We start from the raw sequence: 17,183 nt of genomic DNA on the forward strand, positions 1-17,183 counted from the left end.
GAAAATGCACAGACCAAGTAAATAGTACATTAATATTATCAACAACCATTTACAACATGTGAATTTTTTTTCATTTTTGGCTATATTTTCATTAATTACTATATTAGGAAATGTGCACAGACCATGTGAACAGCACCCCATCATCACCACTCCCTCTATTTTTAAAAAAAAATTATTCTGGTAAAATCCTGTATGGTGTAATAGATTATCTGTGCATCAAAGGTGGGTGGTATGGCAATATGATCTATCACATGATCACATCACATGATATGTCACAAAACCCAACTCTCATGGTGCCACAGATATCAGATGAGATGCAGATATAGATCATTGTTTGCCATGATGAGCAACATCTATCAGTGCTAGACATTACAGGCCTTGGTGGATGTAAATGGTCTCTTACTTCCTAATTTGTGGGTCACAATAGAATACATACAAACATGATTCCTAAACTTCATTACGCAAACAGCAGTGCAAAGCACTGTAACCTCTGCTACCTCTTGGGAAGTCCATAAGTGGTTGGATACAGATGCAGAAAGGGATAACACTGCAGATCTGATAAGACCTGCCCTGACAAACTGTGCTGACACTTGTACTCTTGAAGTAATGTCAATATAAGTGTCTGGCAAGCTAAGGAGGTTTTGACAGTTTGCATTGTTGTGTGAAGACCTTGCAAGAAGCTTTGAATCTAAGAGAGTCTTGCGGAATCAAGCTAAATGAGTAGCTCCTTATAAGTTATGCTCTGGAATGTCACAAGCATAGCTGTACTCACCTTTCCCAGAATGCTGCAGAAAGGTATAGCAGAATTCTGCCAGAATGTAGGGAAGGGAGAAATGATGAGCACACAATGACAGTCAGTCACAAGCTCTCCTAAAAGAGTCACAATCTACAGCTGACCTTATCACTCTATTCCTTCCCTAAGCTTGATAGAGAGTCATAAAGACAATACTCTCATATGCAAGTGGAAACAGAGAAGATGCATGTACAAAGATGCATAAGAAGCATGACTAAAATATAACATAATCTGAGTGTAACCACTGTGATGTGCATATGTAGGATCCATTGAATAGGGAATATACTTGATAGCCTGACCTCTCTCACACATGGGACTCCTACTGACAAGTATGGCATATATGGGATCTTATCCATCTTTTACAATATTTACTTTCTATTGCTTAGCTATTGTGTCACATGACTCCTTTTTGTACCTGTGAGTAGTACCAAGCAGAGACATGTATGGATGGATAGGCATGGAAGCAATAGCACAAGTAACAAACAAACATCTAACTGGTAATTGGTTATAATTTTTGGCTGACTATACTACATATTATAACTCAGGTAGGACTACTGTACTACCTTGCCAGCTCATAAATAATATACAATCATGTAGTTGTTCATGTTCTATATCATGTGATAGATCATATTGCCATACCACCCACCTTTGATGCACAGATAATCTATTACACCATACAGGATTTTACCAGAATAATTTTTTTTTAAAAATAGAGGGAGTGGTGATGATGGGGTGCTGTTCACATGGTCTGTGCACATTTCCTAATATAGTAATTAATGAAAATATAGCCAAAAATGAAAAAAAATTCACATGTTGTAAATGGTTGTTGATAATATTAATGTACTATTTACTTGGTCTGTGCATGTTTCCAAATATGGTAATTAGTAAAAATATAGCCAGAAAATCAGAGAGAAAAAAGAGAAAAATATGTGATTATAGTTTCACCCCATATGCATTATATAGTTGTTTATGTTGTGTATCATATGATATGACATGTGACACAATCATGTGATATATAATAATCAGGTGATGTCATCATGTGATACAGTCATGTGATAGGACATATGATATAATCATGTGATGGATCATATGATCTGGTCATGTGATGTAGTCATGTGATGGATCATATGATCTGGTCATGTAATATAACCATGTGATGCAGTCATGTGATCTCTTTTTCTGCACTTATAACATCACTACTGCTATTTTTTGCTGTTCATTATCCTTGTTGTTATTCCTCTGTAGCTGTTGTAATATGGTGTAATGAGGTCTGGCCACAGAAATTAATAAGGTAATTGATGAAAATAGAGCTAAAAAGTCACAAAAGAAATAAAATAAAATAATAGAGTATTGTTGATGGTCTGTGCACATTTCCTGATAAGAAATTATATCTAGAAAATTAGAAGAAAAAGAGAGAAATAATGGACTGTTGTTGACAATATTGGAATATTGTATACATGGTCTGTGCACATTTCCTAAAATGGTAATTAATACAAATATTGCTAGAAAAATTGGAAAAAATATTCACATGATATAAATAGTTGTTGATAATGTTGATGTACTATTTACTTGGTCTGTGCATATTTCCAAATATGGTAGTGAATAAAAATATAGGCAGAAAATGAGAAGAAAAAAACACAAAATAATAGACTATTGTTAGCAATATTTAGATACTGTATACATGGTCTGTGAATATTTCCTAATATGGTAAATGATACAAATATAGCTAGAAAAACAGAAAAGAAAATAGAAAAAGAATAGACATACCATCACAACTGAATGCAGAATGATACACCATGCAGATCAACACATACATAGAGCAGACTCTCAAATGTTACTGTGGTACTACAGTGACATCAATTCTGAGGTTGAAATTTGACTCATTGTGAGAACTTGGTGAGGACTCAGCAGCCTCAGCCATCACATCGCTTTGAAATTTTGACAGTCTGCCCTGTGCATGTGTTGGTCTAGTGTGGCTTATCATTCTGCATTCAGCTGTAACTGTTATTGACAATGTTGGTGTATAGTGCACATGGTCTGTGCATATTTCCAAATAAGGTGATTTGTGCAAATATAGCCAGAAAATTACAATAAAATATAAGAAACATTAAAGAAAATATTAGATGGTAGTCACTATTGGTTATGATGTTGCAGAGCTAAAATCAGAGTAAATAAGGCAAGATTACTATTTTAAATGAAAGTCATTTAGAAAATGTGGTAAAAATGAGAAAAAATAGGACTTGTTGTTGGGTACTGTTGTATATCTAAAAAAGAAAATTCAAGTATTTGTAATAGAGAGATCAGAATTCTAAGAGATTCTAACCATTCCTGCAGAAATAGGTGGGGCACAGTAAAGTACTGGTAGTCAGCATGTCATTATGGTCAACAGATATGAATACATCATATCATATTATACATATTTATAACTTCAGACACTGACAATCCTCAGAGCTCTCTGCAGTGCTCAGAAATATACCTCTATAAAAGTGAAAAGAAAAACAAGCTGGCATATTCAATCTGACAGTTCCTGAAGTCTCTCTAGTCTTCAGGAACATACTTCAGTGAAGAAATATGGCTTACACATCAGTAATAATTCAGTAAAGTAAGGCTAGTCTATTATAGATAGTTATTAATATACACTCAACATAAAAGCAGTCAGTAACAACCTTTATTATCTGATAGAGCAGAATTTAGAGGCTATAACTATATAACAAATAGCTTATTACCAATAGATAGAGCTGAATGCAATATATAATCTGGTTTTTCTATAATAAAAATACAATATAAAATAAAAGGGCAAGTTTAGGACCAAAATAATCTTTATCATAAATTTTGTAGAAAAGTTGAATCCAGAAGATAAAAGTTTGAATGGTCAGAAATTTTTGAAGTTTTTTTTTTTGAAACTAGGACCCCAGATACTCCATGACACTGGCAGGAAATTTTTTGCCTATGTGACATGGCTTAAACATTTCCGAGCAGTGTGACATGGCAAAAAAATTTCTTAGCAGTGTGACATGACTCAAACATTTTTCAACAGTGTCACACAGCTAAAAAATTTCCTACCAGTTTGAAACACTTCAAAAATTTCTTACCAGTCTGACACCCTTCAAATATTTCTGACCACTTTCACTTGACTAGGACATTTTTGAACACAATTTATCTACCCAAATATTTCTAGTCACAATATTAGAGGTCAAACATTTTCTATCAAATCCAATGATATATTTTCTTCCAAAGGCCAAAAAAAAACCAGCCAGAGGATCTATTAGCCTGGATAATTTTTCAGGATTTCCTAGCTAATAGCTTGGTCAAGGTGGGTGACTGAAGTGGATGTCAGGGTCTAGCGCGCATGGGAGTAAAGTATCTCCGAGATCTCACCAGCTTTTTCCTTTCGATCTCCATTTTCCGGCGGCGTTCACCCAGCGTCAGGAAACAATCTGGGTGCACAGCAGCAGCAGGAGTGGGTTTTTTTTTGAGAGAGACCTTCGGCATTTAGGATGTGTGAACTTTGGAGAGCGAGAGGGCGATTGTAGTAGTACACGCCAAACCTTATTTTGGTGGCTGCAACTGTATAGTAAATAATCACGCGTAGTTGGGGATGGGTCAAAATGTGTGCATTGACATAGGGGCGTATTAGGACATGTATTGAGATGCTAGATTAATAAACTGTGAGAGGGAGACCCACAGCGCGGTGTTCAGAGTGGTAAGCAAACACGCCTCTACGATACGTGTCTTCAAATTGGGAAGGGGTGTGAACTACGACGGATGCGTGAACATCCTCCAAAAGAGTCAATAGGTTTCAGTACTCGTTGGCAGTCACGTTAGCCGTCCTATACTCGTCGCCGCAACCATAATCTTGAAGGATGTCGGCCAGTGCATCACAGATCTGGGAAATAGATTCCTCCCACATGTGTTCTGCCTCCGTCAATAGGCCGATCGCACCATCAGGGTCACGTATGCATGCCCTGACTATGTCATCGATATATTGAATGACTGAGCCACTGGTAACATTGATGAGATGCACCCGGCGCTCCTCAATGAAGGCTGTCAGCTCTAAGCTGCAGAAGAGAATCTTGGTGACCCTCGTTGAATTTGAATGATACACAGAAAATCCACCTTAATTGACTACTCAACTCGCCTGAGCTAGGTACTTTCTCAGGTTCAGAAGGAACCTGGATCTTCTTCTTTACTTGTTTCTGGTACTGGCGGCACCGCTTCTTGCAAAGGGCATCATGGTTACTATCAAATCGTTCAACTTCCTCATAGCTTTGTCACAGCAAAAGAACGACGCACTTATGGTGAAATTTTCGGGAGGAGCGCCGATGCGCCTCTCGCCTTTCTTCTAGAGTGCTATACAAGCGAGGGCGCCCCATATATGACATTGAAGTAATGGTTGAGTTCAAAGCAAGGGTCAGACCAAACATGGGTACACTTAACTTCAGTCTGATATTTTCATTACTTCATGTGCATTTCATAACCTAATAAAGAGGAAAGTACACTGGAGGAAAGCCCTTAAAAGCGTGATTCCGTAGAGGTCAAAATCATGTTAAACCGTGTCAAGAGGCCCCGGAGCACAGGTGAGAAGCTAAGGACGCCCTGCATAACTACAGTTTTCAAAGCTGAAAGCGAACGACCAATCGTCGTTCGTCTGATATTTACTCTACGAGCCTCCCTGTGCCTCCAAACATAGCCAGATTGTAAGAAACATACCACTGGAGATCCCATGCGAAGTCTTAGCCCATAAGCCTCTGTTTTGAGACCTCCATGGCAGCTTCAAGTTATGTTTTCGCATAATCGGAAATGGCTATTTTGGGCAAGTGCGAGGGAAACATATATGTCCAGCATAAAAATTCTCATCTCTCATTTTGAAACATTGGGCAAGCGTTTAAAGCAGAACACAAGTATATTTTCACCGCACTACGGAACTACCAGACAAATCACAACAAGACTACGGACTACAAAACTAAACGACGGCTATGAACACATGTATCAACACGGCATGAATCAAAAATGCGATTATATCAGAGGCGGCACGCAAAACCTGCCGCAATAGAACTCTCCATCCTCACTCGTCAGTCCTCTGCAGAAGGAATGTGGAAGGAGACAGAAGCCAAGACACAAGTGACGAGGGGGGATGTGTTTTCCCTGAGGTTCGAAAATCAGCGACAGGAAATCAACGAAAAAAGAAGAATACAAACCAACCGACAAATACACCAATATTGTGGCCGCGAGTGACGAGATAGAACGGACCGGAAGCGTCGTCAGGAGGATATTGGTAACTGACCCCGTTAAACATCCTGGTAGTGGATGCGACTGCAGGTGCAGCAATGGAGACAGGTGCCACAGGTACCACAATGACGGGGGATGCTGTGACGGCAGTTGTGCCTGCAGGCGCAACAGCGGGGGGAGCAGTGGCGACGACAGATACTGCAACAGAATCTCTGTTGGATGCTACAGGGGAAGGTCCAACAACAGGTTTCACCGCAACGGTAGATAGGGTAGCGGTAATTAACACACGACCGGCAGTGTCCGCATTTTCATCGCCGCTGTCTTCAGTGGAGACGTTTTGAGGTACGTCGTCGGCATTGATCAAATTGTACGTGTCGTTGTCCAGGCTTGGTTGAGCAGACTTGGTGACGATGTCGGTAAGAGCGTTAAAGAGCTCCTGTAGCTGCGAGGTATTGAGCTGGAGCCGGGAGAGAATGTCTGAGATTTCTAACCATGACGTTGATAAGTATTGAAGGATCGAAACATGAATAACTTACCAGTGACACCGTTAGGAGATGAGGAGCCGGCATTGGTGGGTGAGTGCGGCGCATCATTTCCTAGCAATTGAGTCATGAGGGATAGGGTAAAAAAATGGGGGGAAGGTGGCGTGAAAGGTTGATTGCATTAGACTTGATTGATAGAGTTGAGACGTTGGCGAGATTTGGGTGTCGGATGGGCTTTATACGAGGTCCATCATGCTTCTGGGCTTCCTTCCCACAGTCAAAAAAAAAACTTGAGGCTGAAGAATCAAAAAAACGTACGTAGATTTTATCCCATCGTTCCGCCATCTTTGAGGCAAAAGTTAACCATGGCCGCGAGCAACACTAACGATGGGCAGGGAATGTCGTCGTATGTTTTAACATTTTAGCTTTGTTTTGCTTGTTGATTGTTTTCCAGGAACATTGATGAACAGCGACACGGTATCAATCACTTGGCGCCCCTGCTTACATTGCAGAAAAATTGGGCAAAGGGAGAACACCACACATTCCTCGCCTCGCACCTCGATACCTACAAAGACGTGTGTCTTGTGTCTCGTGTCTTGTGTCTCAGCCACCCAAGCTCTCGATAAAATCATCAACACTTACTTTGTCCGATTCCACTGGTCGCTCCCTCACACATCTCTTCCTGGAGAGCTGCCGACAGTTCGTTTCGATCCCGATGGCTTCGAGATCCTCTCAGCTGAAGAAGCTGCTCACAAGGGCAAAGTTATCGGAGCTATGAAAAAGGTGTGTCTTCGTGAATCAACTCCACTCTAATATACTAATGCTTTAACTCGCTAGACAATCTATAAATGGTACAATCACCGAAACAAAGCCGCTCCCACTCTACCTCGATCCAAGTCCGGCAACAAGGATGATCCCATCGCCATGCTTCTACGTAGATTGCTCAGCAATCCTTCCCCTCCTAAACGCCGTGCAGCCTGGGAAGCCTGGGGTAAAGAGAACTTTCAGTCCTTGAAATCCGACTTCGACGCGAAGTTTGAAGCCACAAACGGGGTCGAGAAAAATCGCGTCAAGGCGTGTAATGAGTTCAAGCGACAAGAGTTCAAAAAACTTAGCGAGGACGAAAAGAAGAAATGGTCGGATCTTGTTCACCTTGAGTGGGAGGACGCAAAGCAGCTCCTCAAGGACCAGGATTCGGTGCCCAAGCTGCTCGATCCAGCCGACGCCCAGAAGTAAGCTTTCTTCCTTCCTTAATTGCGTGAGCACTCATGTCTTTAACAGAGTTCTTGACACACTCCCAAGTATTATGGGCCCATTGATAGAAGGGGTGGGCGAGGCAATTGGGATGCATGTTACAGTCCTTGTTGGGGGACCAGAGCCCAAGAGGCAGGGACAACTCAATAGCTTCAGGTACGTAGGCACAGTTTTCCCCTTGAACCATTTAATAACTGTCATGTATGTAGCATGCACTATGGGGTTGACAAGCAACCGGTCCCAAAAGTTTGGGGTCATGCGGATAAGGCGGGCTTCAAGCTTGTAACAAATGCATTCACCGCATTTCTGGAAACTTGTTATTGTAAGTACGCTCAGTTTTTGTTTAACTCGATTACTCATATTATATTGTCTCAGCACCAGAAGAGCAACGGGTGCGCGCCATGCTGAAAGATTCCCCTCAAGATGACCAAACACATCCCACAAACTCACCGTCTGATAGCTCTCAAGCGCCCCCCACTTCTGTCCAACCGCCCAGCCGCCCCAGCGCATCGAAGTCCTCAGAGTCGGTGTTAAGCACACACGTTGGCGGAAAACATAAGCGAAGCGTCAAAGCAAAAGATGGGAAGGGAAAGAAGCAAAAGAAGCAAAAGAAGAAACGTGTGTTTGTGGTGTCCTACGATGACAACGAGGACAACGATGAGGAGGAGGAGGAGGATGACGACGACGACAAAGAAAATGCGGGCAACAATAACAGGCTGAAAAGCCTCAATCCGAACACGATCACGCCATTCGAAGAACCTTCAACTTTGACAGATGGGCCAACGGTAGCCATGCCTCATCCTCCCGCTCAATCAGCCCAGCTCGACCAATTCCAGTTTGACCAATCTGTGCCACGTTCGCCCCTCGCGCCTTCTGGTACACCATTATCTGGCCCAGTAGGAACCGCCATTGGTACTCCTCAATTAGCTCCTAAACCCCCACTTCCCCTTGATCCCAGTTGGCCAGCCTGGTTTCAGAAGGCATATACCAACTTATCGTTGACTTTTCTCAGTCCGGAACTCACGAGCGCCATCCAGATTTATGTGGGTATCAAAAAGGAAGCCGGCTTCATGGTCGGGTCACCCAACGCCGGGTTCAAAGTCGACAACCGGCCGCCGGAGGTTGCTTTTTGGGTTGGCCGTGGTCGCAAGTCAGTGCCATTGTTTGAGGCAGGTTGGTGGAAGTGGTGGAAGGGCCTCCAGCCGAAATGGCGGTCCGCCGTCGAGGTAGAAGGTCCACTGACGGCCACGCACCGTGAAGTAACCGATGGTGAGGGTGGCTGGGCAAGTGTTGATAAACACGGGCAGAACGCGTTTTTAACTGTTCTGTCCTGCCTGGTATGGTGGGGCACGGCCTTGAATGGCCACCAGGGAGAGAGTGCAGCGTGGACGGCTGCAGTGGACAATACTTTCCATTCCTCCACTGATTCCTACCGGATTCCGCGGATTCCGGCCGGAATTGACAGGAATCCGACTGGAATAGACAGAAATTTCAGTACAGATCTATACTTCTCGATTCCCCCTACAATTCCACTTTAGCTAGATGTCATATGACTTAATCTGCACTTATCAAGACCTCCTGAATTACTTGTGTAATGCAGTCAGTCAATCTATTATTCTATTCTATGCTGATAACTTAAACTTAGAAATTGCTTATGATATTCAAATTTGAACATAAGTAATTCAGGTGTATTCACTAGTACTACATGAGATTATTCTACTACAAAATTATCTTACTACATAGAGTGTTAAAGGGAGGGGGGAGGGATGGAGGGGAGGGGGAGAGGGGTGAAGGAGAGAGGGGTGATGGGAGAGGGAGTGATGGGGAGAGGTGGTGGGGAGTGATGGAGGAGGGAGGGAGTGATGGAGGAGGGAGGGAGTGATGGAGGGGAGGGAGTGATGGAGGGGAGGGAGTGATGGAGGGGAGGGAGTGAAAGAGGGGGGGGAATGGAGAGAGAGGGGGCATGGAGGGAGGGAAGAGGGACAGAGGGAGGGAAGAAGGATGGAGGGAGGGAAGGAGGGAGGGAGGGAAGAGAGGGAGGGTGGATGGAGTGGTGGGGACTGATGGAGGGGGGAGAGTGTGGTGGGGAGTACTTGGCCTCGTCGCTGTTCGTCGGCCTGTGCTTTACGTCATTCCTGTCGTGTCTTCGTTGACGTGCTCGCCGTCGTCCGCTGATGTCGTCTTCGTCGGCCATTGATGTGGGCGTTGTCTGCTGACGTCGTCATCGTCCGCTTATGTGGTCGTTTTCCGCTGACGTGGGCGTCGTCGTCCGCTGACGTCGCCGTCGTTGTCCGTTGACGTGGGCGTCGTCTGTTGATGTGGTGGCGGTCTGTTGACGTGGTGGTGCGTGGGTCGTCTGTTCGCGTGGCCCTCCGTTGACGTGGTGGGGCGCTGACGTGCTGTCCGTCCCTCATTGTGGGCGTGGTCGTCGTTGCGTTGCATTGTCGTTGTCGCGTTGCGTTGTCGTTGTCGCGTTGTCGTTGTCGCGTTGCGTCGCCGTCGTGTCGCGTTGCCGGTCGTGTCGCGTTCTTGTTGTCGTGTCGCGTGGTCGCGTCGTTGTTGTGTCGCGTCGTTGTTGGGTTGTCGTTGGGTCGCGTTTTGGTGAGTGTTAGTGGGGTGGGTTGGGATGGAGGAGGGGGGGGACTCACCTCTGAATGACGACGAACGATGTCGTCGTCGTCGTTCGTCGTTTGGTTGCCACGTCGCTGATAGCGACGTGGCATCAGTGACGTGGCGTTCCCGTGTTTGGTGGTCGTGGTTGCCGGTTGACGAGCGTTGTGGGTGGTGGTGACCACGGGTGATGGTGGTGACGTGGCGATGGGTGGGCGTCGTCGACGATGGTGGTGGTTGAGATGAGAGAGTGGGTTGTTTGTTTCTAATGCCCAAATCAAGCGTCGGCAAACGCCGACGCTTGATTTGGGCATCAGAAATTCCTTTCCGTCTCATTCCGTGGCTATTCCTTCCGGGTGATCACCAGAATTGTTTGATCAATTTGGCAGGGCCCTCTGCCAAATTTGATTCCTCCGGAATTCCAGGAATTCCCCAGATTCCGCCGGATTCCGGCAGGAATCAGTGGAGGACAATAAAGACCTCGCAGTGGACGATGTTCACTGGGTGCTCACGAATCTTGCAAGGTATGTTTTGTATAATATCCTCAGGCTCTCACTCATGCGCCGTCCAGCCTTCCAAAACCTCAAGATGCTAAGCGCGCCTCGCCATCAGCAGCCACGTCGCCACCCTCAAAGCGGCGACGCAAGTAGTAAATTTGTTATATAAGGTTGGTCCGGCAACGTAGTTAACATCCTCATTGCGTGTTGGTACGATTTGACTTATTCAATCTCTTATTACCTTTTGTCTTGTCTTGTATTTCTTGTGTAGAGCATCTGTTGTATTTCTTGTATTTCTTGTAAAATTCACTCTTCATGGTGTACAGACTCGTAGATATCATATACTAAGTAATTTAGTCTGTGTAGAGGAAACTTGTAAGCATGAGGTTAAGAAGACACGTGACCAGACACGTCGTGGTGTTGAAGTCGCGTTCAACTCCAACAACGGGAGATTGATGCGTGTTGAGTCGCAAAGAGTGGCCGTCGACTAATCGACGCATTCCGTGGACACATCGGCACAATGTTACACTGACAGATATAAATCATGACGGAAGTGGACAACTGATGGAAAGAAGCAAACAGAACATATGAAGATTGATGGATGGCAACACACGGAAATCATATCAACACGAGGAATTGATGGGAGGAAGCACAGAAATCATATGAAGATGAACAAAAATAGATTATTGATGGATGGTAACATACGGAAATCATATCAACAAGAAATTGATGGGAGGAAGCACAGAAAATATATAAAAATAGATTATTGATGGATGGTAACACACGGAAATCATATCAACACAAGGAATTGATGGGAGGAAGCACAGAAATCATATGAAGATGAACAAAAATAGATTATTGATGGATGGCAACACACGGAAATCATATCAACGCAAGGAACTGATGGGAGGAAGCAATATCAATCCTGAATCAATTATATCTGATGCCAAATATTGACATTTCACCAAAAAAAACCAAATTTTCACCCTGTGGTGCAATTTTTTAAGGGCAAGCGGAATGCAAGGAGAAGTAGACAAAGGACATTGCACATCAGTTGGCAAATGGTGTGCAAGAAAAATGCACACCTTGTAGGGCTAGGACAGCATCTATGGCTGCCAGCACTCAGACGACGACGACACAATGCCCAAAATGCCCATTCCCATCGACGAAGCGACAACGACATGCCCAGTCCCAGCCCCAGCACCCGGACGACGACGACATCGGCGAGGCGACATCCACTAAGCGACCGCCCACGCCAGTACCACAATCTGCAAATAATAACAGGCCACCACTAGTAGCTGCCATTTACATCATGTAAAACCTGGCATGTACCATAGAAGTTCCTGCTTAACTGCCGTGAATGAAATGAAATGAATTTTCATTCATTCATGGCACCTGTTTCATTCCAAGTCATTCTCATTCATTGCCGTCGAGAATGAAATACTTTTTGTTTCATTTCATTTCATCTCAATTTTTTCTTCATTTCTACTGACAAGAATGCAATTTATTCTGTTTCATTCATGCCTGGCGACTCTTTCATTTTTTTAATTTCATTCCACCATGGCAACTGTTTCATTTTTTGCTTTATTCTTTTGTTTCATTCATTCCTGGCAACTGTTTCATTTTTTTCATTCATTCATTGCCATGGAATTTTCATTTCATTCTTTCCAGGCAGTTATTTCATTTTTGTTTCATTCTTTCAGGCAACAATTTCGATGTTTTAACACACATCTAAATAAGGAAATAATATACAATTATGCCTGATATGTGTTGTGCCCTACTGCAGTGGTGTGGGAGGCCATATGGGGGTACTTTTGCATTTGAGGCTCAAATACACAATGAGATAGGCATGCTGTTGCCAAATAAGGCACTTAAATATTTTGTATCAATTACATAATCATTTTCCCAGCTCTAACAATGAAATAGGCACCTGAGAAGAATGAAGCAAGGAATGAAACAGTTGCCCTGGTGGAATGAAAGAAAAAAATGAAACAGTCGCCAGGAATGAATGAAACAGAATAAATTATCTAGAATGAAACAGGTGCCGTGAATGACAGCTGAAAGCAGAACGATAGGCCATGCCAGATCGACACATACATAGGGCGGACTCTCAACTTTTATTGTGGTACTAGCGTGACATCAATTCGGAGGTTGAAATTTAACACGTTGTGAGAACTCAGCAGTCCCAGCCATCACGTCGCTTTGAAATTTTGGGAGTCCGCCCTGAACATGTGTCGATCTGCCGTGGCCTATCGTTCTGCTTTCAGCTGGAATGAAAATTCATTTCATTTCATTCACGGTAGCTAAGCAGGAACTTCTATGGTACAGCTCAGGAGTACATGATGTAAGTGGTAGCTACCAGTCAGGCCACGAGTGCCCACCACCCACGGACGGCGACAAGTCATGAATACTCACCATCCACAGAGGGGAACAAGTGCCCACCATCACTACAGGACACGGTAAGTAGCCCCCTTCTCACATTCCTCTCAACCCACCCTGCTGAAACGTCAGGGCATGCATACGTGACCCTGATGGTGCGATCGGCCTATTGACGGAGGCAGAACACATGTGGGAGGAATCTATTTCCCAGATCTGTGATGCACTGGCCGACATCCTTCAAGATTATGGTTGCGGCGACGAGTATAGGACGGCTAACGTGACTGCCAACGAGTACCGAAACCTATTGACTCTTTTGGAGGATGTTCACGCATCCGTCGTAGTTCACACCCCTTCCCAATTTGAAGACACGTATCGTAGAGGCGTGTTTGCTTACCACTCTGAACACCGCGCTGTGGGTCTCCCTCTCACAGTTTATTAATCTAGCATCTCAATACATGTCCTAATATGCCCCTATGTCAATGCACACATTTTGACCCATCCCCAACTACGCGTGATTATTTACTATACAGTTGCAGCCACCAAAATAAGGTTTGGCGTGTACTACTACAATCGCCCTCTCGCTCTCCAAAGTTCACACATCCTAAATGCCAAAGGTCTCTCTCAAAAAAAAACCCGCTCCTGCTGCTGCTGTGCACCCAGATTGTTTCCTGACACTGGGTGAACGCCGCCGGAAAATGGAGATCGAAAGGAAAAAGCTGGTGAGATCTCAGAGATACTTTACTCCCATGCACGCTAGACCCTGACATCGTGATCGATCTCCCTAGATTGTCGAGCCAACGCCAAGGGCTCCATCCACCAGCGACGTCAAGCATGCCTTGAAAGCCAAACAAGATCGTGTCTTGCGCCTGCTCCAGCCTAGCTTTGCCTCTGCTGTCAGCGAGGGTGAAGCGGAGGAATATCTCAAGAAAGCATACCTTGTTTGGTTTCTTTGCTTTCCTGAGGTAGAGCCGGAAATTAAGGTCGAAGAATCATTCAGAGATGACCCGACTTACGAAACGCACATCATCAAGGCTCGCGAAAAGGTTTGTGTTTGTTGCGCTGATCATGCCCTTGATGCTAAATTCTGCTCAGCTGGTTCGGACGAAATTGGGATGGTCTACGTTCCTCTTCCCTTCGCGCGCCTCCAAACCGGACTTGGAAGAGGGAGCAACTTCGCAGTGGGAGAAGGGCCTTAACGCTGCCATCCAAGAGATCTTGGATGAACTTCCGACCGTTTGGAACCCGGACAAAGATGTGACGTTTATTAGGCTTGAGCATGTCGTCACGTTGTCAAGGGCTCGTGAGGAGGGGAGGTTGGAGGGCAGAAGGGAGGCCATCGATGATGAGTTTTAGTGCCTAGTATTTTACAGTCAATGTAGCATCTATTTGTAGTCTTACTTACATATTCACTAAGTCAAGGGCGAAGTGCTCGCCCTTGACTTGTTGGAAATGATTGTGGGAATTAGATATTAGACGCTTATGAAGCGAGCTCAGCTTGCTTCCGTAAGCATCATCACGACATGCGAGGATGATGCTGCACTGGAAAATATGTTGTGCTCCGCGACACAGATTCAGCCGAAGACGACATCGCCATTCCACAAGCACGCACGGTCACTCTTTCAGCAAACCACCGCTGTATTCAGCAAACCCCACGCTCACCTCAGAAGTCATGTCGTTTTGCCCAACCTGCTCCTTCCTATCACTGGAATCCTAGTCCTCAGTATGACCTAGGATACTTAGACGATGGAATTCAGAACCCCCACAGCGCGGAGCTTCCATCAGCGCAATCTTCAGACATGGCTGCGAAGGTGGCTTCTAAGTGATATCCAACCTCGGTAAGTATTAGTGCCATCATCTTGAGCTCAATTCTCATCGATCGTGCAGGATGCGCCTCTACAAGAATGGTCTGGGAAGACCAAGGAAGACCCCAGCTTCTGGGAGGAGTTTTTATCAGAGGTATTGAGATTGGAGGGCTGTGGCGACTCAAGGCAGGGGACCTGTATGTCATGCAAAGGGCCGTGTGGTGTGTTTCAATGTGTCGACTGCCTGGGCGGCAGGCTGGAATGTTCGGAATGTTGCTTAGCAAGGCACAAGTACCTTCCGCTTCATATTATACGGGTATGTCCATCTATACTTTCATTGTTGGCCTGGCTTTGATTGTTTTATTCGAGCAGAAGTGGAACGACGTGTATTTTGAAAAAGTTTCATTAAAGTCTATCGGTTTACGCGTCCAACTGGGCCACATCAATTCTTCTTGCGTTCTCCCAGTTCCTGGCCATCAAGACTTCATCGTATTACACACCAACGGCCTTCATTACGTCGCCGTGGACTTCTGTGGTTGCAATGAGCGGATACCGCATCGTCAACAGCTCTTGCGATGCGAATGGTTTCCTGCAACTGTCTACCAGCCCCAAACCTGCGCAACATTCCGACTTCTGGAGCTCTTCCACGTCATTACTCTAACGGGGAAACTTTCGGCACACGAATTCTACAAGTCACTGGAACACTTAACGGATAACCTTGATATCAATATTCCCAAGGTGGATGTTCCCTTTAACCTCATGTTTCGAATGCTGACACCCTTCACCAAGACGCGCTATAGGGCACTGATGAGAATGATCAGAATGTGGTGTCATTTGAAATTCATGAAGCACACAGGTCGGGGGAACTTAGTTAATGGTCTCATTACTACGCAATCTGGTGATCTAGCGGTTGCATGCCCTGCGTGTCCGATGCCTGATGTTAATATACCTGAGGATTGGAAGGACGTGCCGTTGGAACTAAAGTCAGTTTATCCATGCTGTTCCAAGATGTGCTTATCAATGGATAGCAGGTTTCTTTACCTCCTGATCGTGGCATTGGACGCCAACTTTCGTCTGAAGAACTTGATGCGATCAAGTGTTGCAAGGGATCCAGGTTTACATACCAGCCTGGCTTACTTCCCTGACGACGAACCATATCGGAAACACATCTTGAAATATGCATCCCAAAAAGACGTATGTGATTACTTCGTTCTTATCTGTCTACGAGAAGGGCTGAGTGATGTGCAGATAAGCACCTGCAGTGGCTTCAAGACACTGGCTCATGCAGAAACAAAGTTCTCGGGAGGAATGCGCTCGACCGGCATGGGTATGTGCATTTGCGCTCGACATGAATTTGTCCAAGCGAATGGGGTTGGTGACCTCCAGAAAGGTGAAAGGCACATTCTCAGGCTAACCCTGCCTGTCACACGACACTCACGGTTTCTTTCAGGTATTGCAACATGGACTACATCTTGCTTGGTGCGCTTGCACCGATTGCATTACTCAGTGTTTTCGTCTCCTACGACATTGCTTGTCAATTCAAGGTCAAGTTCCACAAGCGGATGGTTGAGTTACCGAAGGATGTCCATATCCCCGACAATGTGTCCATGGATTGGGGCATCCCCAAGTGTCACTGCCCAATGCATAAAGTGCCTTGTCAGGCACCGCACTCGTTGAATCTAAAACCAGGGGTTGGTCGAACGGATGGGGAAGGTATTGAGCAGAGTTGGGCGGAAATGAATCTGGTTGCGAACAGTACGAAAGAGATGGGACCAGGGTCACGCCACGACACCCTCGACGACCACTTCGGACACCACAACTGGCGCAAGAAGGTTCGTTTGGGTAAGTTTCCTCACTTTCTCAGTTGTTTTCCGGCTTGACGAACTCTTTCGATAGGCGTAAGTTTACACACTCGGTTACTCTTGGCGATACCCGAGCAGAAGCGCCAACAAAAGATTTTCGAAGACTTCTCTGCATCGTTGCGCGATGAGGCATTCGTGCCAAGATGGACAAAAATGGTGGAGGAGTGGGAGAAGGACCCATCCAAACCAAACCCTTACATGTCTATCGTTGCTCGTAAGTTTATTTGTCTCTACTCCTTGTGTCAAATTATTAATTATTGATAGACGCTTCTCAA

The 17,183-nt window shown here is 45.0% G+C and overlaps 3 protein-coding genes across 3 annotated transcripts; 1 reads left to right on the forward strand and 2 right to left on the reverse strand.

The window, feature by feature from the left end:
- Positions 1 to 5,865: 5,865 nt before the first annotated feature.
- LACBIDRAFT_312074 (uncharacterized protein) lies at positions 5,866 to 6,849 on the reverse strand (the record flags this gene model as incomplete). The annotated part of the gene is made up of 5 exons (XM_001877208.1): positions 5,866 to 5,938; positions 5,992 to 6,508; positions 6,559 to 6,618; positions 6,669 to 6,771; positions 6,823 to 6,849. The coding sequence occupies 5 exons, from the start codon at positions 6,847 to 6,849 to the stop codon at positions 5,866 to 5,868; spliced, it is 780 nt and encodes a 259-aa protein (XP_001877243.1).
- Positions 6,850 to 6,891: 42 nt separating this feature from the next.
- LACBIDRAFT_312075 (uncharacterized protein) lies at positions 6,892 to 9,296 on the forward strand (the record flags this gene model as incomplete). Its single annotated transcript, XM_001876772.1, has 6 exons — positions 6,892 to 6,910; positions 6,959 to 7,287; positions 7,342 to 7,736; positions 7,786 to 7,914; positions 7,968 to 8,080; positions 8,134 to 9,296. 6 exons carry the CDS (start codon positions 6,892 to 6,894, stop codon positions 9,294 to 9,296), a joined length of 2,148 nt encoding a protein of 715 aa, XP_001876807.1.
- Positions 9,297 to 9,505: 209 nt separating this feature from the next.
- Positions 9,506 to 10,682, reverse strand: LACBIDRAFT_323863 (uncharacterized protein; the record flags this gene model as incomplete). The annotated part of the gene is made up of 2 exons (XM_001877209.1): positions 9,506 to 9,967; positions 10,014 to 10,682. 2 exons carry the CDS (start codon positions 10,680 to 10,682, stop codon positions 9,506 to 9,508), a joined length of 1,131 nt encoding a protein of 376 aa, XP_001877244.1.
- Positions 10,683 to 17,183: the final 6,501 nt, after the last annotated feature.

The sequence above is a fragment of the Laccaria bicolor genome, genomic scaffold (assembly GCF_000143565.1).
Source record: "Laccaria bicolor S238N-H82 LACBIscaffold_4 genomic scaffold, whole genome shotgun sequence".
Classification (NCBI taxonomy): Eukaryota; Fungi; Basidiomycota; class Agaricomycetes; order Agaricales; family Hydnangiaceae; genus Laccaria; species Laccaria bicolor.